At 40.3% G+C, this 22,025-nt stretch overlaps 1 protein-coding gene across 2 annotated transcripts in view; it reads left to right on the forward strand.

The window, feature by feature from the left end:
• KIF21B (kinesin family member 21B) overlaps positions 1-22,025 on the forward strand; it is a 1,412,490-nt gene that overhangs the window by 765,351 nt on the left and 625,114 nt on the right. For both annotated transcript variants that reach the window (XM_044076606.1, XM_044076607.1), the window contains exons 8-9: positions 8,853-9,048; positions 13,956-14,145. In XM_044076606.1, coding sequence (XP_043932541.1) covers positions 8,853-9,048; positions 13,956-14,145 — 386 coding nt within the window. The remainder of the gene's footprint in view (positions 1-8,852; positions 9,049-13,955; positions 14,146-22,025) is intronic.

Genomic DNA, 22,025 nt, shown 5'->3' on the forward strand with positions numbered 1-22,025 from the left:
CTGATGCAGTACTGGTGCTGTTATTTATTTCCAGTTTGATGGCCATGGAAGTCCACTGGACCAAGTGGAGCCCATTTTCAGTGGAGGCCTGGGGAGAAAAGCTCCTAAAGCCCTTAACAGAATATAACATAAGTAAAGTAATGGAATATACAGTATCCAAAAGCATAAATAAAAGTACAAAATCGGAGAAGATTTTCTTAAGTTCTCAGAATTTACCAGAAAATGTTAAAGCTGAGATTTCAAATTCTTCCAAGATAAATCTGTTATTTGGGGCTTCTTTTGCTGACATCCTTAAAATATGATGAAGGAGCATTGATTTAAGGGGTTACTCAGATTTTTCCATTTCTTTTCAAAGTTCAGTAAAATCTTTCCTTCCCTTTCACTATTATTTCCTGGAAGCAGATTGAAGTTTTCACAAGCAGAATTTCAAAAAGCAGTAGCAAGGAGGTTTAAAGGAGAGAGAGGATGTCCCAGAAGCAGGGGCAGCCCAAAAAGTTTGAATGAGTGCATCTTCAACCCCACCCTGGCAGCCTTACAATTTTACTTCAGGTCCAGGCCTACTTCTTCTTTTCTGGCAGCAGATTATTTCAGACAAGGGGGCTACAGGTTGAATTGGGAACCCCCCCCCCCTTTTCATGGGATTCTATATACACCCGTTTCCTTTAATTTCAGAGCATATGTTGACTCTGGTGATAAAACACGTGTCTTCAGCTGAGATGGCCAAAGGTTTTTACTCATAGATTTTTTCAGTTCCCAAAAGGTAATGTGGAGACAAGTCTTAACCCTGTCCTTTCTGAATCTTTTGTTAAGATTCCAAAATTCAAATTGTTTTCCCTTCAAACCCTGCAGTCTCTTATCTCCTGTTGCAGCTAAATGGTTACATTTGGACCTAAAATATGCTTATTGCGTTCTTTTTGCAAGGCATTTGGGCGTTTTAAGATTTTTTTGTCTTACTCTTTGGTCTTTCCAGGGCACCAAAGGTATTTGCAAAGTTCCTGGCTCTAATGATTGCTTACTGCATGCTTTGCAGCAGTTACATATTTCTATGGTTATATAAGTCTTGTATTTGTAGACATTTTTGCCAGTTGTCAGGATTCCATGCTATGGGACATGAAAGTCCTGCACAGTCTGGTTTTCAACTAAATTTGAAAAAGTATTGTCTCATCCCTTCCCATTCACTAATCTTTCCCGGGATGTTTTTTGGGTTGTTCCCTAGAAAGAGCTTTTTTTCCATTGGACAATGCAAGAAAGTGCAAGGAAATCTTGAACTTCTAAATCCAACCTGTGGCTTCTGCCATGTAATTTCTCAAGATTCTAGGTTTTCATGACTTCAAGGATTGTCATGATTCCCTTAGCCAGACTTCTGTGGTACCGTAGATCAGTCTGAACTCTGCATCAGTGCTCTTTATCTTTTCATGTTCTGGTTCAGGGGTTGTTAGAATGAACATTCTGTGGCACCGTAGATTAGTCTGAACTCTGCATCAGTGTCTTTATCTTTTCATATTCTGGTTCAGGGGGATGTTAGTGCCCACCCTTCTCCCTTCAGACCTCCTACTTTAGGCTTTGCTTGGGGTGCAGTTTCTAAAAGTAAAAGTACAAGGTCTATGGCTCTCCCATGTTAGACAAAAGCTCATACATGTTGGAGATAATTGCAGTAATTAGTACTTTAAATGCCTTGCATCATCTCTGATCTCCTGAACTTCTGCAAGTTATTGCAGACAATACTCCAGTGATGTGGTAGATGAACAAGTGGGTTCCAAGTTTGCTTTGCAAGCTTGCTAGGATTATTTGGGTGGTAACAACGGTGCTCATTTTCCTTCAGGCTTTATACATATTGTCTAAGTAAAACAGTGCAGGCAAGCAGAACAGGACCAGGACAGACTCTCGCAAATGGGAACTACACTCTGGCTCTTCCAAGAATTGATCCAGCTGTAGGGAATGGCTGAAATAGATAAGCTTGCCTCCTTTCACAACTGACAGTTAAAGAAATTATGTTCCAGGTTTTGGCTGACAGGTGCTTTCTCATTCCCATGGATGATAATGGTCCAGTTTGCTTTTCCACTGGTACATAGGGTCCTCCTAAATATTCTGAAGGACTTTACAAATATAGTGGTGGTGATGACAATTTTTTCACCCAGGCAACAGTGGTTCTTCCTCCTTTTGAAATTGGCCAAGGGCAATTTTCATAAGCTTTCCACATAGACTGGATGTACTCACATAAGAACCAGATTGTTTGATACATCCCAACCAGAAATCTGTTCATTTGGCTGCTTGGATGATAGAATTTTAAAAACTTTTAGGCACCCATTTTCTGTGGATGTGCAGGAGATATTAAAGGAGGCAAAGAAACCTGCTCTTCTTGATGCCATAGTAAGAAATAGGACTAATTTCTGCTCACCCCTATCCCCCCCTTTCTAAGCGCCCTCAAATCGAGTAGATTCTGAAATGTGTTTTATATATATATGTCCACTTAGAAAGAAGATGGTCCCTCCCCGAGATATTAATTTTGTTTTGGAAGAACTAATATTTTCTGTACTTGAACCTGCTCATCGAGCTGATTTTGTGTTTGTAACTGCCAAACAGTGTTTCTTATTGCTTTCTGCCCTGCAAGAAGGGTCTGTGAGCTACAAACACTTATGGTTGGTCAGCCTTATAGGCTCATAGGTGTTTACTAGACTAATAACCACAAGAGCCTTTTAAGCCTAGTCATGCATCCCATCCCAAATTTCTTACAAATGCAGGGGCTTGTGAGGTGAAACATTTACAAGCAGGGATCTGGGAGATGGATCATTTATAGGCTGTGTCCATAAAGACATGGGTGCTAAGCTGGGGGTGAATTTCCTGTTCCCCATCCAATTGTAATGTGACAATTGAATTGAGACAGGGAGGAACTCTGCTTCACACGGATGGGGACCCTGTTCCATAGATGGGGTAGTCTCTGTGATACATAGCTGTCTCTCCAGCAGGTTCTGTTTATATCACAGGCAAGGTTTACGTTTTTAGACTGGGTAATTCTGATGCGGTTTGTTTTGCGGATATGCAGGAGGTCCATCAGAATGGGGTCTGCCAATGCCCTGTATGCCAGGCATAGGTTTCACCTCAACACCTGTAGGTGACAGAATGAAGAGGTAAGGCTTTGAGGCAGTTTGCATAGGACATTTTACTTGTACCCTGTATTCTTTCAGTGAGGAACCTCTGTGGATGTTCCATTTGTTGGATATGCATGGTTAGGTACATACCAAAGGGGGCATTGTACTCAATGGTAGGTCTGATGGATGCCGAATACAGTAAAACAATGACTTCCTTGGACCTAGATGCCATACCTTTGTTTATAAGTTATGCAAAATGGAATGATTTCCTCAAAACTGTAGACACGTGATGGTCATAGGCTAGATTACTGTCTGTGTGTCCCTAAGTTCCTTGTCTTATTTTCCATAACGGTAAGGTATCTTTGAAAGAAAAAAAAATATTTTTACCTAAAGTGGTTTCAGAGTTTATGGTGAGTCAGACTATTCATCTGTCTCTGTCCTTTCCAGAACCTAAAAATGAGAGAGAATCGTAAATACTCTGGATGTCTACAGAGAGCTCAGATAGCTTTCAGGAATTCTGATCAAAATTGCAGCGCAGCTTTCAGGATGAAAACGTAGCAGTTTTCACTTGAGTGTCCACTCTTTTGGTTTGCAGTGATATATAACATTCGTTTGTCATTTTCCTAACATTTTCCTATTCTCGGGAGTCTAGCCTCCCTTATTTTGTGGCAAGAAAGCTCTGAATAGTTGGCACCCTAACTACTGTTTTTAAAAGGCTCTCTTTGAGCCTTTAAGCATTTAGGTCATGTAGAAGTTACCCTTACACATTGAATACTGGCATATCCTTGGCAGGATGTAACCTGTACAGCTTGGGCTGCTGCAACAATGATCTATTTGAACATCTAAAGTTATGGTTTGTTGTTTCTTCTCTGATTTCCAATCAGAAAAAGTATATGCTGAATAGCAGAGGTGCTTACACTGCTCAGTGGTACCCCATTGGTTACTTTTATGCTCTCTAAGGACACACCTGGTCCCATTAGTGTGGGTTCTGTCCCTCAGCCAGTTGGCTATAACTCTGTAGGGATTAGTTTGGCACACATTTAGGTTGATGATAATGATGGTGTGGGATAATATCAAATGCTTTTATCAAGGAATGCTGTATGGACAGGGTGACCACTGTTTACTGCTTGCATTACCCTCCCAGATCATTTCTTCAGATATCCTTAAAACAAAACTGCTGAGGGTGAACTCTTGCAGTTTTTTGTATCAAAGTTGCAGGTCTGTTATGATCCATTCACTGACCTTGCAGATGAAGCTCCTCAAGCTGATGGGTCTGTAGTTGCCATGGTCGGGCCACCCCAGTGAAGGGGCATCACAACTGCTGTGTGCCAGTCCTTGGGGACAAAGCTGGTGGATAAGCTCAGGGTGAAGAGTTGTAGTAGCAGGTTCAGGTTCATCAGGGCGTGCCTAGTGCAGAACCGCAGGCAGCCTGGTATGTTACAAGGTTTCAAACAGGATGCATCTTTTTTGTTTAAGAGAGTACTTCTAATAATTTTTTTTTTTGTTTTATTTTGTGATATTATTTGAGATTCTTAAGTATATATGGGATTTCTGAAATTGCTTCCAGGGAGAAATTTGCTTTAAAATGTTTGCTGATGTATTTGTGATAGTCGCTGAATCAGGACTGTCAGTGCCTTTATGCAGAAGCTCAGAGCAATGTTTGGTGTTAATTTCATAAATCATGATGCAAGGAAAGAAGGATTTATAATTGTCTATGGCTTCCATTGCCAGCCAAAGTTCATGCAGAGTCTTTGTTTTCCTGATTGTATTTTTTTCTACTTTGGATAACTTTTTCATGTTTGCCTTGATTTGTGTGTCTTCAGTTTTGCTCTATATTCTAACGAGCTTTTAACTTTTTTATTGTATTGACACATACATGCAGACCCACCACATTGATTTGCTTTTATCTTGCCATTTTGTTTAGTTTTGGTAGCGTCTGACAGATTTATACATTTTTTTGGGTGAGCATAGAATTTATTTGCATAATTGCTAGCTATTTCAATATTTGGGGCGTATAGTTTATTCTTTAATTTTTGAGACTTTATCATAGAATTGTAGAATGTTTGTACTTTTTTTAATGCTGTGATATTTACATCTTCTGGTTTAGAGATTGTGAAATAAATAGTTTCCAATTTGTGGTCAGAGTGGACTGGGGAAGTTTATACAAGTGGGTGAATGCATATAGATGCTCTGTTGGTAAGGACCAAGTTATATAAATTTTGTTCTGTAATGGGCTCTTGACTGTTTGATCCAGCAAATTCTTGATTATGAAATTGAGAAATTTTAGGGCATAGCCTGCATTTTGAGGTATTGGTCTTCCATTTGGTAGATGGGTTAGCTGGACTGTGCTTAAAAGGCACTGTGGGGCAGCAGAGACTTTAGCCAGTATGTGGAAGCCTTGGGATGAGAGGTGAAAGCTGTCCTTGGCAAGGCAAATAAGTCTGTACAGCAGTTCATCCTTTGCTGACGCACATTAGATCCCCCTTGAATGACACCAGTTATTCATCCAGTTTCTGAAATCAATCATCTTTTTCTTATCCCTTGGCATCCTTCATGGCAAAGGTTGTAGTCTGGTCAATACCAGGCTTTCCTGCATTTATGACATGCATAGAGAGCTCTGAAATGCCTCTGCATATCTTTCTGGGTTTTGCGCTCCAGGTCATTTGCACCCACATTGGCCATCACCATATCGTAGTCACACTTGTTCTTTTTGAAGACCCTTGAAACATTGGAGATCTTGGCACCTGAAAGTCAGCTCACCGTCACCCTATTTTTTATTATTTTTCTTTATTTATTTATTTTCTTTATTATTTTTCTTTATTTTTATGCCAGTCACTAGTACAGTTTAGTTATTCTGGGGATTCAACTCATTCCCTCCGGTACAGCTCTTTTGAGTGTGTGCCTTTAACTCCCAGTGGGAGTGGCTTAAGCCTTTAAAAAATGAAGTCATCACCTTACAGTTCTAGAAAATACTCATTGAGAGAGGACAAATACCAATACAGTTGTGTTTGTCATCACATATGCTTCAAGGCAAAATATTCTGGTACCTTGTATGTAACATGGTTTTGGAATTATTAATGCAAATATGAACAATCAGTATTTGACGCCTAGAGGAGCAGTAGGAGTTAACTTCAGAAGACGCCTGGAAGAGCACTCTGCTGTAATAAGTTAAGCATACATTTTGGGGACCATTTTTTTCCTCGACTCTGTTACCAATGTGGAAATATATTTTGTGGTTTCATTCATTTTCACTGAGGCCAAGTCTTGTCAGATCTTGGAAACTTGTGTTCTAACGCCCTCCGCATATGATGATTTTCCATGGATTTATGTGGAATGCTGTGGAGGCGTACAGTGCACATAGATTGTTTTTGTGAGTGATGCCTACATCCTCGTTAAATATTTGCATCTGTCACAGGTAGTTTGGGAGGGGATGGCATTTGGGGGAAGACAAGCTGGCTGACCTTCCTTTTAGCCCAAGATTGTAGAAAACTATTGATATAAGATTTGATTTGCTAGATCCTTTTTTAACAAATCCTTTAAGTGCAAAATATTAAATGCTTTTTTTCTTGGTAAATTCTTGAGTTCAGAATGTTTATTTCTGAGCACAAAAAAAATTGTAGTACAATAGCTAATTATTGGTGGTACTCTTCTAAGGTAGAAGCAGCTTATAGTAACTGGACGTGGTCCTAAGTAAGAGGTACCCCGTATAGCATGGCCTGCTGATTATTATTGCTCTGACGAGGCCTGTGAGAAGTAAAACTTCATTCCAAGTGCAGCTCAATGCAGTACAGCACAGCCAAGGTTAACAAATGAAAAGAACAGCTGCAGCCAGTAATGTTGACTTCCTGGACATGGGCACGACTGTCTTAGCTGTGTGAAATGCAAGGTAAATCTGAGCACCCTGTTGAAGAAATTGTGGCCTTCTCTGAATGTATGGAAAACATGAGAAATGGAAGTAGTTTATTTTTTGTGTGTTTACAAAATTGCCTTTTTCTCCATGTAATGGTGACTTCAAAGGTGATAAGGTGGAGGTGCTGGGAGGGGGGGGCTTGCCCACTTCAAGAAACACTAATTTTGGATGCATGCTTATTCATGAATTTACCCTAATTTTGTGTGTTTGAGTCACAATGTCTTCTCTTTTGAGTGGAGACTTTTTTTTTCCCTGTTACTCAGCCTTACAAAAGAATTCCCATTGCCACGGTTAAATTGCCATCGTGGTAGAGAGCAGTAATGGAAACCTTAATGCTTGTATTAGTAAGCATTGCATATGTACCTTCTATATGTATATGTCACCTTCTGGTTAGCAAGCATCGCATACTTAACTTCTGTATGTATATGTTGCCTTCTGGTTAGTAAGCATTGCATATGTACCTTCTATATGTATATGTCACCTGGTTATTAGTAAGCATTGCATATGTACCTTCTGTATGTATATGTAACCTGGTTATTAGTAAGCATTGCATATGTACCTTCTGTATGTATATGTAACCTGGTTATTAGTAAGCATTGCATATGTACCTTCTATATGTATATGTCACCTTCTGGTTAGCAAGGATCGCATACTTAACTTCTGTATGTATATGTTACCTTCTGGATAGTAAGCATTGCATATGTACCTTCTGTATGTATATGTAACCTGGTTATCAGTAAGCATTGCATATGTACTTTCTGTATGTATATGTAACCTTCTGGTTAGTAAGCATTGAATATGTACCTTCTGTATGTATATATTACTGTTTGGTTAGTAAGCATTGCATATGTACCTTCTGTATGTATATGTTACCTTCTGGTTAGTAAGCATTTCATATGTACCTTCTGTATGTATATGTTACCGTCTGGTTAGTAAGCATTGCATATGTACCTTCTGTATGTATATGTTACTGTCTGGTTAGTAAGCATTGCATATGTACCTTCTGTATGTATAGGTTACCTTCTGGTTAGTAAGCATTGAATATGTACCTTCTGTATGTATATGTTACCTTCTGGTTAGTAAGCATTGCATATGTACCTTCTGTATGTATATGTTACTGTCTGGTTAGTAAGCATTGCATATGTACCTTCTGTATGTATATGTTACCTTCTGGTTAGTAAGCATTGCATATGTACCTTCTGTATGTATATGTTACCGTCTGGTTAGTAAGCATTGCATATGTACCTTCTGTATGTATATGTTACCTTCTGGTTAGTAAGCATTGCATATGTACCTTCTGTATGTATATGTTACCGTCTGGTTAGTAAGCATTGCATATGTACCTTCTGTATGTATATGTTACTGTCTGGTTAGTAAGCATTGAATATGTACCTTCTGTATGTATATGTTACCTTCTGGTTAGTAAGCATTGCATATGTGCCTTCTGTATGTATAGGTTACTGTCTGGTTAGTAAGCATTGCATATGTACCTTCTGTATGTATATGTTACCTTCTGGTTAGTAAGCATTGCATATGTACCTTCTGTATGTATATGTTACTGTCTGGTTAGTAAGCATTGCATATGTACCGTCTGTATGTATATGTTACCTTCTGGTTAGTAAGCATTGCATATGTACCTTCTGTATGTATATGTTACCATCTGGTTAGTAAGCATTGCATATGTACCTTCTGTATGTATATGTAACCTGGTTAGTAAGCATTGCATATGTACTTTCTGTATGTCTGTTACCTTCTGGAGTATGTGCTGGTTGTCTTGATTACTTAAATTGCACGGTTGTGTCGATTTGCCTAGAAGTGGAACATTAAACTCATTTGATTTTGCTCTTCTTTAGTCGAACAGTCATGATTGCTTGTGTGAGCCCTTCAGACCGTGATTTTATGGAGACCCTCAACACTTTGAAATATGCCAACCGGGCCAGGAACATAAAGAACAAAGTGGTGGTAAACCAGGACAAGACAAGTCAGCAGATTAATGCTTTGCGGGCAGAAATTGCACGACTACAGATGGAACTAATGGAATACAAGGCGGTAAGAATGAACTCTGATATTTTGTATCCTCCACTGGAAATGGTTTTAATCGAGGTTTCTTTCCTACCATTTCTGTGCTCACAGCTTTGCTCACAGATGTTATGAAACAGTAATCCTCTGCAGTAGAGTTTGTGTTTAAAAGTGTGTATGGTAGGTTACATTGAATCCCCAAATGACTTGGCCATCCTGCAGGAAGTTCTGTTCCACATAAATAACTGGTGCTAAAAACATTGTACTGAAACTAAATGCCAAACAATGCATCATATTTCCTTTGGCCATCCTTGTATTATGGCCGTATTTCTCCTTGCTGTACTTGTACTGAAGATACTTGTATTATGGCGTATTTCTATCATTATATTTCCTTTGGCCATACTTGTATTATGGCGTATTTCTCCTTGCTGTACTTGTACTGAAGATACTTGTATTATGGCGTATTTCTCCTTGCTGTACTTGTACTGAAGATACTTGTATTATGGCGTATTTCTCCTTGCTGTACTTGTACTGAAGATTTGCCTACTAGCCTAGACATAACTCTACTAGCCGCTAGCCACTTTCCTTTTTCAGACATTCATGTGTAGTTGTATGTGCTGCTGCAAAAAGGGCTTCACTGCATACCTTTGTAATACACTATGAGATGGATGGAGCCTCCAGGTCTAGGTCTTCCTATGGGGCCACTAGATTTTGTGGTATTTTTGTCTTGATTCTGCCCAAGATGTTGGCTGAGAACACTGTCCTTCACTTGGAAGTTTATGAAGTTGATGCTGTAAGTTATGAAAGTTACATAATGTTAGATCTTCAGTACCCATATCTGTACACTTTCAACCTCCTTCTCCCCCCTGCAAAATCTCATCTTTAGTTTTTTTTTTTTCCCTGGCAAACCTTTCTGCATGCTTTGATAGGGTGAGTGTTTCTCTCCCTGTTATCTGTAAGGGCCCATCAGCTGTCCCAGTCAGGTTGCGTTGGTAAGTTTGGCAGATGCACGCCTGTAGGAGTTTTGTGCATTGTGGCAATGGGAAGAAGAATTGAGCTCTTGAACACAATCAGTATTGGAAGTAGATGGACATGGAAAATGAAGATCTAACATTATGGTAACAACACAACCTCCATATATCCAGGTAGTAGGGACACTGCTACAGTATATGATCCATTCTTCCAGTCCCCTGTCATACTATCCTAACTGCAGGTAGTAGGAACACTGCTACAGTGTAGGATCCATTCTTCCAGTCCCCTGTCATACTATCCTAACTCCAGGTAGTAGGAACACTGCTACAGTGTAGGATCCATTCTTCCAGTCCCCAGTCATACTATCCTAACTGCAGGTAGTAGGAACACTGCTACAGTGTAGGATCCATTCTTCCAGTCCCCTGTCATACTATCCTAACTCCAGGTAGTAGGAACACTGCTACAGTGTAGGATCCATTCTTCCAGTCCCCTGTCATACTATCCTAACTCCAGGTAGTAGGAACACTGCTACAGTATAGGATCCATTCTTCCAGTCCCCTATCATACTATCCTAACTCCAGGTAGTAGGAACACTGCTACAGTATATGATCCATTCTTCCAGTCCCCTGTCATACTATCCTAACTGCAGGTAGTAGGAACACTGCTACAGTGTAGGATCCATTCTTCCAGTCCCCTGTCATACTATCCTAACTCCAGGTAGTAGGAACACTGCTACAGTGTAGGATCCATTCTTCCAGTCCCCAGTCATACTATCCTAACTGCAGGTAGTAGGAACACTGCTACAGTGTAGGATCCATTCTTCCAGTCCCCTGTCATACTATCCTAACTCCAGGTAGTAGGAACACTGCTACAGTATAGGATCCATTCTTCCAGTCCCCTATCATACTATCCTAACTCCAGGTAGTAGGAACACTGCTACAGTATATGATCCATTCTTCCAGTCCCCTGTCATACTATCCTAACTCCAGGTAGTAGGAACACTGCTACAGTGTAGGATCCATTCTTCCAGTCCCCTGTCATACTATCCTAACTCCAGGTAGTAGGAACACTGCTACAGTGTAGAATCCATTCTTCCAGTCCCCTGTCATACTATCCTAACTCCAGGTAGTAGGAACACTGCTACAGTATATGATCCATTCTTCCAGTCCCCTGTCATACTATCCTAACTCCAGGTAGTAGGAACACTGCTACAGTGTAGGATCCATTCTTCCAGTCCCCTGTCATACTATCCTAACTCCAGGTAGTAGGAACACTGCTACAGTATATGATCCATTCTTCCAGTCCCCTGTCATACTAACTCCAGGTAGTAGGAACACTGCTACAGTATAGGATCCATTCTTCCAGTCCCCAGTCATACTATCCTAACTGCAGGTAGTAGGAACACTGCTACAGTGTAGGATCCATTCTTCCAGTCCCCAGTCATACTATCCTAACTGCAGGTAGTAGGAACACTGCTACAGTGTAGGATCCATTCTTCCAGTCCCCAGTCATACTATCCTAACTGCAGGTAGTAGGAACACTGCTACAGTGTAGGATCCATTCTTCCAGTCCCCTGTCATACTATCCTAACTCCAGGTAGTAGGAACACTGCTACAGTGTAGGATCCATTCTTCCAGTCCCCTGTCATACTATCCTAACTCCAGGTAGTAGGAACACTGCTACAGTATATGATCCATTCTTCCAGTCCCCTGTCATACTATCCTAATTCCAGGTAGTAGGAACACTGCTACAGTGTAGGATCCATTCTTCCAGTCCCCTGTCATACTATCCTAACTCCAGGTAGTAGGAACACTGCTACAGTGTAGGATCCATTCTTCCAGTCCCCTGTCATACTATCCTAACTGCAGGTAGTAGGAACACTGCTAAAGTATATGATCCATTCTTCCAGTCCCCTGTCATACTATCCTAACTCCAGGTAGTAGGAACACTGCTACAGTATAGGATCCATTCTTCCAGTCCCCTATCATACTATCCTAACTCCAGGTAGTAGGAACACTGCTACAGTATATGATCCATTCTTCCAGTCCCCTGTCATACTATCCTAACTCCAGGTAGTAGGAACACTGCTACAGTATAGGATCCATTCTTCCAGTCCCCTGTCATACTATCCTAACTCCAGGTAGTAGGAACACTGCTACAGTATATGATCCATTCTTCCAGTCCCCTGTCATACTATCCTAACTCCAGGTAGTAGGAACACTGCTACAGTATATGATCCATTCTTCCAGTCCCCTGTCATACTATCCTAACTCCAGGTAGTAGGAACACTGCTACAGTGTAGGATCCATTCTTCCAGTCCCCTGTCATACTATCCTAACTCCAGGTAGTAGGAACACTGCTACAGTGTAGGATCCATTCTTCCAGTCCCCTGTCATACTATCCTAACTCCAGGTAGTAGGAACACTGCTACAGTGTAGGATCCATTCTTCCAGTCCCCTGTCATACTATCCTAACTGCAGGTAGTAGGAACACTGCTACAGTATAGGATCCATTCTTCCAGTCCCCAGTCATACTATCCTAACTGCAGGTAGTAGGAACACTGCTACAGTGTAGGATCCATTCTTCCAGTCCCCGGTCATACTATCCTAACTCCAGACAGTTGGAGGATTTGATTTTGCATAGCCAGCATAGATGCAAATTTGATTAAAAAAATTGAGAAATAAGAGGAAGCAATGACCAGTTCTAAACAATTTGGGGTTTGATCATTCCTTCATTGTTGCCAGTCTGGCTAAGTGGGGCTTCCCAGACTCTTGGGTGTAGATTCTCAGTAGAATAGCAGACTGTCGACCTGGGGGAAGTAACTACCCCTGTGCAGAGCACACTGACCAATCCTTGTGTGAAAGGAAATGGCATGAGCTGCATTGTCATTTAAATGTGTTGGACCGATGTGAACTGAGGAGATAGTCATCCTTGCTGTTAGGATGTTTCCAAAACCTCTGGAGATCCGGCCATCCATGTTTAACCATTTCCCATGGATGAGTACTACCACGGTACTGATCCTGCTATGCATAGTTGCTGTTAAGGCATGGCTGTTGGCTATAAACTATCACCTTATCCTGTGGCTCTTCCTTTGTGAATAGTGAGCAGAAGTAATTCATTTTTCTGGTCCCCACCAGTTTTCATAAAGCAGCCTTCTGATGCACCATTACAACTGTTCTTCCTCTATCCTACCAGAGTAGTGCCATAGGTAAGCTGATTTTGGGGGGGGGGGGGGTTGTTCTCTTTACAAGAATGGGTTCGTTGTGGGTACTGGGAGGCAAAAGGCAAGGAATTAGATGGCTGTCATCTGAAACTGGTCTGAAATGATTCACTGTCACCTAATCTCCTAGCCAGTCTTCATCTTTGGACATGCGACTCTAATCCCCTTTGCCACCTCTGCATTTCATAACTTTTGTTTACCATCTACATGGAGGTGTCTTTGTAAACTCGGTGTAACATCTCTTCTTAATCAAGTAATACTGCCATGATTTGAAGTCCCACATCCATCTCATGCCTCCATGGTTGTAGTATCAAGCATTAGTTTCTCAGCCCTGGATTTTCTAGAAGCTCAAGTGCCAGACCCAGCACTTGAACCTGTGTTGACTGCACTGTGGCCGGGGGTAAAACCTGTTCGTTAATGGAGATGGCATTGCTGAGCAGAAATATTCATTTAGCAGTATTGCTTCACTGTTCTCCTCCAGTCACGCCTGCCTTTTGTTTGCGTGCATGTAGTTGGAAGGATTGTAATAGTGAATTATTGACTTGGATGGCTTCGGCATGCAGAGATGTGTACCACATACTTGGTTTTGGTGTTATGATCCTGCACTTTTGATTCTTATATATTGGTAATCCTCTTCCTACTTTTAGGAATGTTTGTATTCATGCAGTTGGCATTGTGCTGTTTTTCGACCAAAGTTGTTTCCTACTGTTGTGTTAATGCTTCTTGTTCAACTTTGTCTTTTCAGGGTAAGCGTGTGATTGGGGAAGATGGCTCGGAAGGTTTCAGCGACCTCTTCCAAGAGAATTCCATGCTAATGAAGGAACGCGATACCTTGAGGATGAGGGTAAAGGCCATGCAGGAAACAATAGATGCTCTGAACAACAGAGTGACTCAGCTGCTGTTTAATGAGGCCAATCAAATTTTAGCTAAAGCAGGTAATGGTGCCCTCACTGACTGTGAGGCCAATAAAATTTTAGCTAAAGCAGGTAATGGCGTCCTCACTGACTGCAAACAAAAATGCACTTGGTATAAATGCTGTTTACAGGGTTCAGTCTATTATCCTTTTTAACTTTAATATTTTATCCACTATGACTTGGTAGTGGGAGGCATGCTGTTTTAGCGCTGTGAGCATGCCTTGGGTAATGTATAGCTGGTATTGTTAATTCTGTTGAAATGCAGCAAGAACAGCAAGGCTGTTCCACCACGGAGAAGTGGTATCACAAACAGCCCAGTAGCAAAGTAATAATCGCAGAGTAATATTTAAGACTTTATTCCAAAAATAAAAAATAGAAACGACACATAAATTAGCACTTTCAGCCTAAGCCTTCATTGACTCATATTATAGAATGCCCAACCTTCATTTAAATTCAGATTTTAATTTTTTACGTGAATTCTGTTGAAATGGCTTTGAGAGCACTCCCAGCATATAGAACAGCTGAAGTGGACATTAATGCCACTCCAGGAGTGCAGAATTGCATTTGTAAAATAGTTTGCTTATAACACAGATGATGAATATAAGTGTTTGTTTTTACCATGTATTGTTTGTAGGATGCTGTGTGGTATAATAGAGATGCAGTTCCATTATAATGAGTTCGATTTGTTTGGTGTGAGACAAACGTGTTATTTATCTGAGTATTAAAATGCTTAAAGCCCAAGCTTTGCAAGATATAAAAAGGATCGACACTGTGGTTAAAGGCAGATCTAAGAAAGAATAAATATAGTAAGTTATAAATTACTAAATTTAAAACCATTGATTTTTAACTGGATTTAATTAGCTTCTCCTAAACAGGTAATACCTTTGAAACTTTCTGAAAAAGACCTTTGAGTCACATGCCCCGTCAGTAAAGATGGCCAGATCCAGAGAACATGAAGAAGATAAACAAGGATGACCATTCTGATGTTTTTAAATGGGTCACTCGAGTAGCCATCAGCTCCCTTTCTGAAGACATGTTACATAGCCAGAAAATACAGTGCCATGAACTCTTCATGTAAGGCTCTGAAAATAAGAAAGGTCTTTATTTAAAAAAAAAAAAATGCTGAGCCAGCAGTGTATAGTGACATGAACATCACGTGACCAGGAAGCCACAGCCAGCAGCTGAACAACAAAATGTTTCACCTAATGCAGCCATGCTGCTTTGCCTCCTTACCGCTTAACGAGTATTGTAGTAGGCAAGGGAGTAGAACACCAGAATGTGACTCGTTTCTCAGGTTTGACACTGCAATGAAGTTCGGAATCTGGGAAGTAAGTTAAGATGCATTGATGACAACCGACACCAGTCTTTTTAAATTAGTGAAAGTTTATCAGAAGTCAGGCATATTGATGACAACTGACACTAGTCTTTTTAAATTAGTGAAAGTTTATCAGAAGTCAGGCATGCGTCACGAACTTGTGATACAAATTCCATTGTTTCCCGTAAGTCAAAAGGACAAGAAAATGTGATGGAGGGATGATGGTTTGCACCAGAGGAAAGGAGAGAAAGATATTTAGCACGCGTCTATCAGGCATGTTGTCCAGCTGGAAAAAGCACGATTCATCAAAAAGGAAATCTTTATCACTTCCTTTAGCTACATAAACCATTTAAAGTTAGTGTCATTTTACAACTCTACAGACTGCTACATGGTGACCTCTGCTTAGGCTACAGGACTAAAATGACCCCATACTACATGACCTTTTCCCATCACCACCAGTACCCTTTCTAGTGTTCTAAATCTGCATTGTAATCATTAGCGGACCGGAGTTCAGCTGTGGCGACCCCTAACCGGGAAAAGCCGAAAGACACAACAACATCATTCAGAAATATATACAAAATGTATTTAATATTTGCATTTTGTAATGTTTTATTGCACTCTGTTTTGGGTTTTAATAAATATATGTGCATGCATGTATTCTGGATGTATGCCAGAAGATTAACTTTTCAGTAAAGTTGAATATCATATCGTCAAGACCATATGACTGACACACTGAAAAGTCGAAAACAAAAAACAAAATCTGTTTTTGCAAGGGGAAAAGCCCTGTGCATACCCACACCCTCTGATTATTCTATATACCAACTCCCAAATCACACTACATTGGGAAAAGGATAAATTCCTTGATCCCGCTGTACTACAATCTCAGTACAAAATACTGACATTTGGGAAAGCCAGTCATATCGTCATATGAAGTTCAGCTTTCTAAAACGTTGATCTTTTGAAGGGGACCCGTGTGTTTATGTATGTTCAATAAAAATAAGTTTGTTACCGTTGGCAGAAGAGCGCTGATGCCTAAAGCCATTTAACTGTACCATTTATCAGCTTAGGCTTAATTGCTTATTTATTATCTGTGATTCTCATGGCAGTGCCTGTTCCATTATTGACACCATGTGACAGTCATCTGAGATATAGCAACAAAAGACGTAAAATAAATTGGTTATAAATAGAGTTTCATGTATTAAGTATATATCACGATAAATTATGCCTGTTGTGTTGCTATGTACAAAATAATGTATTCTTGTATGTTTAACTATGGTTTACTATTGTTAGTGTGAATGACAAACTGCCAGCACATATGCTGCCGAAAATCAGACTGTCGTTCACAAAATGTGAACTGTACAGGATAATCTAACACACTTATGCGAATGCAGTAGTGCATTTGCATAAGTGCGTTCGACTAACTGTATGGAGATTGCGGTACAGTGGCAATTGGAATTTCATCCAAATCCCCACTGTGGTGCATTCTCTGAGTTGGAATATATTGTTAGCAAGGGGGTGCAAGGGGCTTGCCCCCTGCAGAAACATGATATTTCGCATAGGAGTTTTGATGTACATCATCTCCTTTACAGATATCACGTGATGTTTTCGATGACAATGTCGACCCAAATGTGTCAGTCATTTGGGTCGACATTGTGAAGCCATCAGGATTCCGGGTTTGGTGGTTTCTTTCAATAGTGTGAAAGGAATGTATTTTGCCTTTTGCACTAACGATAGTAAACTATTTAACTATGTATAATTCTAAGAAGTGGTGTATGAATGCCAACTTCTGCCGCCTGCTTTACTACTTAGAACTTCTTATGACATTTTGAGACAAAACTGTTGGGATATGCTGTCTTTTGAACTGTAACAGTCATATATTTTTTTCACCTTGCATTTGTGCCCAGGTTGTGGCTAAAAATGGTCCCAGGAAGAGTGTACCCACCTGATTTTATATATATATATATATTAATTAAAGAAAGATAAGAATTTCATGTTATGAATATTGCCCATAGAATTATAACAGTTTAATTTATATAGTCCCATGATATTGCCAGTTTACAGTCAGTAAAACTGAAAAAATTGCATTAAACAAGATGTAAAGCAAACAGTGTTATTCAGAAACATTGCATTTATAAATGGGTTAAGGGAGGGAAAAGAGTATCTATGTGCCTTGAGTTCATAGGTGAGAAGGCATTAATAAACAATGCAGGATAAAAAAGTACACCTTGAGGATAAACCGAAGGCAAGGATCCATGATTATGGATTCAGAGACAGTGGGAGGCAGGGCTCCATAGTTATGGATTCGGAGACTGTGGGAGACATTTTGTCATGGAACTATAGAAAGACAACAGCGCTCCATGTTGAACAGGTTCTGACCCAACCAGTCATTGAACCATTAGTGTGTGATATATATATATATGTATGGATCCCTGTCAGTTGATAGAGTTTTCAGAAGCTTGAAATTGATATGGTCAGCACCACATGACTGAGTTTCTGAAAACCCAGAGCTTCTGAATGGGGGTCGTGGTACAGCGAGGACTGGGAAGTTTGCAGTTTCCTTCGATGTAGTCAGATCTTGGAGTTGATTTGTATAATTTGCAGGGAGTGTGGTGGTGAAGGGAGGCTTGTCCCCCTGCATAAAAAAAAAAATCATATGGTCTCTTCTATATGAATTTTGAGTTTCTGAAAACTCTTATCTGACATACATCTATATCTCTCTTTGTCTCTCTCTCTGTATATATGTATATATATATATATATATATATATATATATATATATATATATATATATATATATATACACACACACACACACATATATAGGTCTTCAGTAGACAAGACCGCTCACTTACCTGATACCCAGTTGCCGAAGATGACAAGACTGACACCTTTAGAAGACTGACATCTGGAAGACCGACATTTCATGCGAGGTAAGTAACTGCTTGGCCATCCTGTTTAACTTTGCTCCTAACTCCTGCAGTAGTATGCTCTTGGAGTTCTTTATATTTAGTTAGGGGGGTGTGGTGGGTGAAGCCCCCCACATCGGTGTTTACTTTTACTTACTTTATTTTATTGGGATGGCCAAGTGGTTACTTATCTCCTGTGAAACATCGGTCTCCTGAAGGTGTCGGTCTTGTCATCTCAGCAACTGGGTGTCTGGTAAGTGAGCAGTTGGTCTGCTGAAGTACGCACATACACACACATATATATATATATACACATATATATATATATATATATATATATATATATATATATATATATATATATAGATATATATAGATATATATATACATATATAGATATATATAGATATATATATATGTACAAGTACACACTTACAGTATACAGATGAGGACTCTGGACATGGTGTGCATTCATTTCTTGAATAGCACTTTGTAGAGAAGTCCCATTTTATGCAGGCTCAGTCACTGCTTTAAACCACTAGTTGGCATTACTGCGCTATGCCTTCCTTTATTTTAAAGGTGTGCAGGGATTTGTTTGCTCTCTGGGACACATTTGGTTGGTGCAGTATTCCTGGTGATGACCAAACCGGCCAGCACTCGTGGTCTGAGGGGAAGGAAGGGTCAGGGCTGGTTGGAGGGAATACCTGATTTGGATATCCAGAGCTTCTCTTCTGGTTGATAAAAATATGCCTGACTTGTATTAAATAGACTAAAAACATTTTCATTGCATGTATTTTGCTGTCCATATCCACATAAAATAGCTCTTCCAGTGTCTCACGTTTTGTATTCTCTTTGGTTTAGTCTCTTCCCACATATCCTTAGCTGCCGTAGCAGAGGCTTTTTCAACCCGTACTCCTCTTAAGTACTTCATTCTTATCATGTCGGCATAAATATGGTTATTGCTGAATCGGTTTGTTTCTGGGCACAAGGGTCATATCTGTTGACTGTTTTATCTTCATTAATTTTGTGTCCCAAAAGACTTGAAACGGTCTCAGAATGTTACACAGCACTGAAATGTCCTTTCTCTGGTTTCATCAGTTACAAAATAATATCTGCAAATAGACAACTTTTCTTGATTACCGATTATATCCTTGAACTTCTGAGTCCCTTAGTTTCTTTTCCAGTGGTTCTAAATCTTGCACAAATAACAAAAGGAAAAGCGGGCACTGCTGCCTGGTTCCTCTCTTCAGCCAGAGCTGATCATCGAGGAAGCCTCCGTGTTACTTTTACCTCTTATCCCTCCTACGTCCTAATTAACCTTTTTGTGTCCAGTAATGCAAATTCTTCCGTTGCTGTACTCATAAAATCCCAGCTTACTCTATCAAATGCTTTTTCTGTGTCAAGACCCACCAACAGTGCTATTTTCTTATATTTTGCTTCACTCTGGATCATCATTGTTCTATTAATGTTGTAAAATGTTTGTCTGCCCTGCACAAAACAACACTGACCCACATCTATTAATTGTGGCATCACCCCTACCATTTTTTTAGCCATTATAGACATTAAATACTTAATCATGGTTTAGAATCAAAATGGGTCTGTATGAAGCTGAATTTTATGGGTCTTTACAATCTTTCGATATTGCAGCCACCAGAGGTTTCTTTCAAGGTGTTGTTGCTTCTCCTTCTTTTAAAAACAAATGTGAAATAAATAAATAAAAATAAACAAACATACTGCTATACAAAGCCTTCCATATTTTATCACTTTCTTCCCTCCTTGCTTCCAAACTTCGACAGGAATACCATTTTCTGGAGACTTTTTGTAGATTAGTTATACATCCACCGTTCTTGTCATCTCTTGCTATCCTGTCAATGGCTATTGGACCTGAGGCCTTTACAACCTTAGCCAAGAATTTAGCCCATGTTCCAACAAGTCAGCAGCCTGTACCACTGTCCATCTGGGACATAAGGGGAATCCCAGGGGTGTAGTTCCTGATGTTCATTGTGTTTCACTGTTGCAGTCATTACTCTTCGGTTATCCTGCTGGCAGGCTACCCGCAGTCGGCCTGAATTCCAAAGTCCTGGTCTGGCATCAGTTGCTGTCGCCTCTTCCCTGATGTCAGTGCACCAGGGGTATAAAAGATGCAGTTGACGCCATTTTCTTCAGTCTTTCTTGTCACGCGGTGCCCAAAGCAAAAGCAGTTTGCAAGTGCCGGTCAGCCGACTCCTGAGATTTTCAAAATCGAATTTCGGATCCAAAGTCTTCATTAAAGCTAAGTACGCCATTGGGGAAACTTTTTTCTTGCTCCAGACCGATGTCAGAAAAAGTTAAGAATTGTATTTCTTGTGGGAAGCAAATACCTCATAAGGATTTTCATTCTTACTGTATTCCTTGCCTAGGCCCTGATCACGACGTTGCTAGCTGTTGGTTTTGTGCTAGATTTAACCAACGCACTATTAAGCATCTGTACGATTTTGCCTTTCATTACTTTGGCCGAAGGTTTAATTATATAATGCCGTCGGAACAACCGACGACCGGAGTTTATAAAAAGCGCAAGGAAAAGAAAAAGGACAGGCATCCAAGGCCCAAAACCGATGAGGCCCCCGCTAGGCCAGTCACCAGTTCTCAGTGAGGCACTTTTGCAGCCCCTGACGCCCGCTACCTCAGAGCCACAGGCCGCTTCTGACTCCCACGTGGAGCCGACTAGGCCTCTGGATACTCAAGGTATTGGACTCTCGGAAACTATTCCCTCAGATGGGTCCAGAGCCGCTGAGCAGGCATCGGCTTCTGAGGGTGTTTTCAGACCTATACAATTATATGTCAAGCCAACCTCAGCTTCAAAAACTAAAACAGCTCTAAAGACAAAGAAACAAGTACAGCATTCTCCTGGACAGACTTCCATGCCTAAGAAACAGATGCTTAAAATGACCGAAGACCTAATTACTTTGATCAGGGGTTCCCATCCCCCTCCTGATAAGAGGCCTAGGCAGGAGACAGAATATGATTCTTCTGATCAGGTTTCAATTTCCTCTGATTCCTCTTCTGAACAGGGATACTCTTTTCCTCCCTATGAGGATTCTGATGCTGAAGAATCTATTCCTTTAGCCTCTCCTCCTGAGGATTATTCTTTTGGGGAAACCCTGCATACCATGAGGGAGCATTTTTACTGGGAGAGCCAAGATTACTCAGAATCTAAGAAAAGGCTCCGAGATTTTCTTTTACTACCTCAGCACAGACCTGTTGCTATTCCACTTGTTCTAGACATTGTAGATGTATTTTCAGAGTCCAGCCTGTCTCCTGACTCTTTACACCCTGCACCTGCTAAGCCAGACAGATACTACAGGGTTCCAGACTCTCATAAATTTTCTATATAAAAACCCTGCTGCTGACCTGGAAACTATTTTTCAGGGTCCCAAAGGGGTCAAGGCTTCCAATGCAAAAAACCCTGTCCCCTCTGATAGGGATTCTAGGGCACTGGACAGATGGGGGAAAAGTTTACACTTCTGCTACCTTGGCTGTAAGGGCTTTAAATTGTCAGTTTCATATGCTTAAATATCAGCAATACTTAATGTCATTGCTTAAACAGAAAACGTTGACAAATTCTGAATGTTCTGATAAGGAAATGCAGGATTTATTACATGCAGCTGAACAAGTGGGAAAGCATACTTTGCAATGTGGTT

Source organism: Protopterus annectens, chromosome 7.part0, assembly GCF_019279795.1.
Source record: "Protopterus annectens isolate FY-2018-M chromosome 7.part0, PAN1.0, whole genome shotgun sequence".
Classification (NCBI taxonomy): Eukaryota; Metazoa; Chordata; order Ceratodontiformes; family Protopteridae; genus Protopterus; species Protopterus annectens.